Source organism: Parasteatoda tepidariorum, chromosome 6, assembly GCF_043381705.1.
Source record: "Parasteatoda tepidariorum isolate YZ-2023 chromosome 6, CAS_Ptep_4.0, whole genome shotgun sequence".
Classification (NCBI taxonomy): Eukaryota; Metazoa; Arthropoda; class Arachnida; order Araneae; family Theridiidae; genus Parasteatoda; species Parasteatoda tepidariorum.
The window spans coordinates 9,584,741-9,590,920 of NC_092209.1; the positions used below are offsets into that span (position 1 = coordinate 9,584,741).

At 27.8% G+C, this 6,180-nt stretch overlaps 1 protein-coding gene across 1 annotated transcript in view; it reads left to right on the plus strand.

Moving 5' to 3' along the window:
• Window positions 1–3,566, plus strand: part of LOC107451644 (potassium channel subfamily T member 2-like) — a 339,135-nt gene extending 335,569 nt beyond the window's left edge. The window contains exons 29-30 of the mRNA XM_071181980.1: window positions 404–488; window positions 1,740–3,566. Of these exons, the coding sequence (XP_071038081.1) occupies window positions 404–488; window positions 1,740–1,926 (272 nt within the window). The 3' untranslated portion in view covers window positions 1,927–3,566. The remainder of the gene's footprint in view (window positions 1–403; window positions 489–1,739) is intronic.
• Window positions 3,567–6,180: the final 2,614 nt, after the last annotated feature.

The following is a 6,180-nucleotide window of genomic DNA, read 5'->3' on the forward strand; positions in this document are numbered from 1 at the left end:
ATATATAGTAAAATAAAATAAAAATCCGGGCACAGGAGAGGGATATATTAAAACCTTTTTAGTGCATTACTTTTGAACGCTCTTGCCCGGAAATATCACTGGTACGAGAAATAGGAAAGTATATCTCAACCCGTGGTTTTGTCGACAGCGAAAGGAAGAAAGTAATTAGCATACACATTTATACTAATGGAAAGATTTATGAACCTCATAGTTAAAAACATATTTGAGAATGGTGTATTACAATCATTCATAAATGCCATTTATTAAAAAAAAAAACAGAATAGGAGTAAAATTACCTTTTTACATTTAAGCATTTTAATGTTTTATGTATTTCAATATTTTAGATAGTGCAAAGAGTTAATTTTCCTGATAGTGACATAATATGTTTTTATCATTTTCTTAGACGAGTGTTCTGAGAAAAGAAACAGTTTATCTTATGTTATGATAAATCCAAGCTGTGATCTTCCATTAGAAGAAGGCGATGTTATGTAAGTATAAATTGTTTGAATAAAGTATGTAATGCAATTTGACAGTGCTTTTCAAATTATTAAAAGAAATATCATACTTCCTAGTTTAATTTTTATTATGTATTTTAATTCAAGTTGTCCAACCCTTGTATGTTATGGTAATATTTTCGCTTTCTTATAAATTTTAGCTGAATTTTAACACATAAGCACAAAAATATTTTAATCTGTGATCAGTTTTTGCACTAACCATCATGTAATGTAATCTTGCTGCTATTTTGTGCATATAATTTGTACAAAGGTCTAATTTTAAATTCTTTTTTGTGGTTAATTTATTCCACATGTTGTTCTTTATGGTTGTGCAGCTTTAATTTTAAAAGCATAGTAAAGCATCTATGCATCTATGATCTTTACTATGATTGATTCTTGTTATAGCCAGAGAAAAAACAAAGTAAGCGTATCAATGTCTTATAGAATTAGAATAAATTAACGAACGAGTAAAAATGGGAATCATTGAATTGGTGTTCTAGTGAAGGGAGGAATCTCTGAATCGGTGAAGCTGTGAGTTCAAGTATTAATTAATCAAATAATTAATGAAGCGGAGTATCAATGAATTACAATTTCATTGAATGTAATGATTAATAAGCCGACTTATTCATAAAGCATTAAATTGCCTTATTAATGAATGTAAGAATCAATAAACCGGCTGATTAAAGAATCTGTTAAGGGGCGAATCAAGGACTAATGAATCAGTGGATCCGGAATCTAATTTCTTTATAATTAAATATGTTTTTTTTTTTGTTAATTTTTCAATATTTTTTTGCGTTTTCTTATCCAAGATTCCAGCTATTGAGTTTACGAATCTAAAAGATAAATTGCGTGAAAAACCAGAAAGTGAAGTTTTATTAAGAAATTGTCTAATTACTTCGTTTTAAAATCGCTGTAGTTTTATTAAACGGTCAGATCGTATAATTGTTTGCATGTTAGCAACATAAATACTGTCATTTGTTTTTAAAATATGGTAAATAAAGTACTAAAACTTAAGTAACGAGATAAATTTGAGGCCTACATATTTTAATACAAAACGTTATCCAGTTTTCACATAATTTTTAGTCGCTTTTGCCATTTTCTTATTAGTGAGTTAAATATGCATTATAAAAACCGAATAGTTTCTCTGTGCATTTTTTTTATACTATCTTTCCAGATAATTAAAAATTTACACATGTTTTGTTCTACTCAAATAATTATTTTATCCTAATTATTTACTTTTGTCAGTTTCGTCATTCGACCCAGTCCCATCTGGAGTAAAAAAGTTTTCTTAACAAGAGGTTCCATTCGAATAAAATCTCCCAACAAAAAGAAACGAGGCAGTAACAAGTCAACCCAAGAGGACAACCTTCCAGGTGCAGCCTCTGAAAACAGTGATGGCAGCGATGGCGACAAAGACGGAACTTTTGTCTGATAATAAGCCAAATTGCCATTCGATGCTATGTCAACAGGATCCAAGCCGATAGAACAACAAACCTGACTTAAAAGGCAAAATTCCTTTCGTGGAAAATGAAACAAAACGCTAACAAAGAGTTCCTTCAGGAAAATATTCCATGATATTGTCGTATAATATTGTATATGAACGCTGCTACAGCTGCTGTACCTCTAGGACCAAAATGTTTCGAGATCTGATCAGACTTCCAATTCGACACAGCTCAACTTTTAAAACATATTATATTGGAGAGAAACGAGATAAGTAATGCAATGAAAGTATTATCACTTTTATGAGTCTTATCGTTTTTATATACATTTGATCACTGCACTCTTTTTCAAAACGTAAGAGTCCTTATCACTTTAGCTGAGATAAACTTAAATATTTCTTAAGGTATGCAGAATAAAATTGACCTAATTCATAGGAAAAATGGTACCTAATTTAATAAAATTAATTCAAACTATTCCTTTCAACTTGAAGAATTCATCAATTTTAGGGCCTCTTGAGATAAAGTCTTATTCCATAAATTCAAGCATAGTTGCTTACAATGAGGATTTATGGAAATTATTTTCTAACTTCAGTGAAACACGGAAAAAAATTAAGATGCATGCAGAAAATTTCGTATCCAGCAACCACACTAACAAATTCATGACGGATGGGATAGGGGTGCTTTGTTCAACCAGTTCTAGAGCACTGCTATGACTATGTCCTGAAATCAAACCAGCTGTTTAATTTTTTAATAAATTTAGTCGCTCTCTGCAGAAAATCTTCATTTAATTTAAATGCAAACCTGATATGTTTTTTCTTAAAGGCATTTTTTCCATTAGTGCAAAATATGAATCCGGCAGTTAAACGGTAAAAGAACGTATTCCATGATTTGGAATCATTGTTGAAAGATCTACTTGTAGGTAAGGAATATAATAACAAGTAAGAACCATGATGAAATTTATGGTCGCAAATAAAATGCCCCAACATGTTCAAAAAACCAGACACTTTAATTTGTGAGATAGGTTACAAATAATAATTATTTATTACATATCAACGAGTTAACACGATTTAGTTTAAAATTATGTACTGGTTGCAACGACCTTATAATCACAGTGAGGTTAATGACGTAATTATTTGAAACGATGATGCATTAACTGATAAACCTATATGCGAAAGCAATTTTGAATATGTCATGTTGCACATTTGCATTGTGACCATACATTCCTATATGATTCTTCCCTGGTATCATATTTTTAAGCTACATGTAGATTTTTGAAGAATTCTGAAGCACTAACATATGCACAAAAAATGTTCTACTGCATATTCTAAAAGGAAATAAGAAGCTAATATGAAATATCTAAATAATATTCGTCAAATATTAGCAACTTTTTTTTATTGTTATAACACTATTCTGACTTATCGGAACAGAACTACGACCCTTATAATAAGATGAATTCTTCAGGATGAATTCTTCAGGGAAATACTATTTCAAAAACCCTATACCTTTTTTTAGAATTTTCGTAACACAATTTTGAAAATATAAAGTAATAAATCACATTAACATGACGCATATTACCAACAATTCTCCTTTTACCTGCCAAAGTATATCTAAACTTTTGCAAATCTCAAGCAAATAGAATAGAACTATCAACCTACAAATTTTTCTCGCGTTCTGCGAAACTCTAAGTAGGTATCAATCATAGAATCCATCACAATTAAACCTTGCTGCACATATAACGAAGGATTTGAATTTCATTTATATTTCAAACAAAAATGATTTTTATTGTAACTTATTTCTCATATTTTTTAAAAAGTTATAGTATCGATCTAAACATATCCAACTGTAAAAACTGCTTTTAGAATAACGTCTAAATTTCTGTTTAAATACGATTAATTAAAAAAAAATATGTTAAATGTTTAATTAAAAATATATCCGGAAAACGACTAAAAAGTAAAATTATTTTCCTCTCATAAATAAAAATATTATAATATAAGACAAACAAACAAATTCAAATAATATCTTACCAATATATTTTAAATAAAAGAATAAGAATGTGTATATGTATATTTGTGATTGTGTTTATATTAGAGATGGTATTCTGAAATTATATATCTTCGAATAATTTAAAATATGAAAATTTTCTAAATAATTCTGAATTATTCAGATCTTTATTTCTTTTAAGCTTAATTTTTAACTATTGATATGGGAAACATACTCCCAATAATTTTTTTTATAATTGAATTTTATCTCGAATTTTTTTTAAAAGAAGTAAATAATAATTAAGGACTAAAAGGAGAAAATAATCTCAATAATCATCTCTGTAAATAGGCAACCTTGGTTGTAAGATATACGTTATGGTTGAATTTTTCAAATCATTTAAGAGCATAGTGGGAAAACCAGGTAAGTGACATTTTCAGATTGATATAATTAGGATAGGAACAAAAAAAGTGGAATGAACTATTTCATTTTAGATTTGTTAGAAGGTGGAAATAATAATTGTTTGCCTTATTTTATTTTTCGGTACTTAATTTGAAATAATAATAATGAAAACCTACTCATAACTAATGTTGATTAGTTATGTCAACATTAAAAGAAGACAGAGAAAACAATTTTGTTACAATAAAAATAATCCACATTGATATGACCACCTTATGCTGATTTTCCTGACTGTTAAATATTTCTGAAAAATGTCACTTACCTGCTTCTTCCACTAAACTCTCCAATTATGTGCTAGTACAGTGCTTCGCGTACGATAGTTGATATTTTTCCGATTTGAAAGCAACCTGTATTTGCTGGAGAGAAGGTTTTGGAGCAAAATTAGACCACTGTACTAGTAATACTGACCACCGTACTAGTAGTACCATCATATTGTAGTGGGAACTTTATTGATGTAAGTGTATAACGTTTAGTTTAACCAAATAAAAAAAAGCATAAACTTAAAATTATAGAACATATACAATTCTTAATAGTTTAATTAATTACATTTTAATAACAATAAATGCAAAAAGCAATAACATTTTAAAAAAACTGTAAATAAATCACCGAATCAATTAAATATTTTTTTTAATTTTTATTTAAACATAGTACTATATCTGAAAGCTATAAAAAAAGCGTGCCTTTCCTTATAATCACAGTAAATACTTATTACTATAAAAAATATTAATTTTTAAATAGTAGAGCCAAATAAATAGTGCTAAAAAGAGTATAGCTAACTTGGAAGGAAAATAATTATCTATACAGTTCTGAAATCTATGCATGAAAATTATTTTTATATATGAATGATTATTTGGGAGCTTTATATGGATAGAGGATAATTTACTTGCTTTTTAATGTATAAACTATAATATTAAACAAATTAGAACTCAAAATAAATCACTATTTTTTTGCTCAGGCAGTATTTGCACATGCATGTGTGCATATTCTAATGTGTACATATGTTTTGTACGTACATAAGTGCAAAAAAGTGGTGATGAATTGTTAGAAAAATGTTATGTCCGTACAGTAGATGTGTTACTTTACGAATGACCATTTTAAATAACTCTCTGCTCCTTTAAATTTTCTAGAGTGTAGAAAAAACTGATGTAAACAAATATTTCAGATATTCTACATATATATATTTATATTTGCTACCTTCATCTGTAAATAACCCTTACTATGTCTCTTGAATAATAATCACAGTTACAGTTATCATTGTATTGCACAACACTTTTGCTATTTTCTTCTATTTTAGATTAGCTTTCAATCGCTTCCGTAGAGAAAATATAGTAAGCAAATATTGTTTTAACTGTTTATATGTATTACAACAAAATGTTGTATAAAGCTTTTTATTAATATACTAATTAATACTTGCTATTTTTAATTGACAATATACATTATTTTCAGCACAATAAGGAATGAATTTTGTTGATTTATTTACTTGATTTTTAATTTTTACTATTAAAGTTATCATTACATCTTGTTTATATATATATTTTTTAAATTAGGAAAAACTGGTAAAAAGAAACCAAATCGTAAGTGTCATACTTATTGCTACTAGGTGTAGAAATTATTAAAAGCTAAAAACGTGTTGTTTCTGCGTCAATAATTGAAGAGAAAAAACTTATTATTTTAGACAAAACTCACAATGTTAGTTTAAAAAAATTGCCTATTGACCTTGATGAAATTGACCTATTTTAAAAAAAGAACATAACTCAAAATGAGCGTGCTGAAAATGAACATAACAAAGAATGCGTGTTTAAGAAAATAAA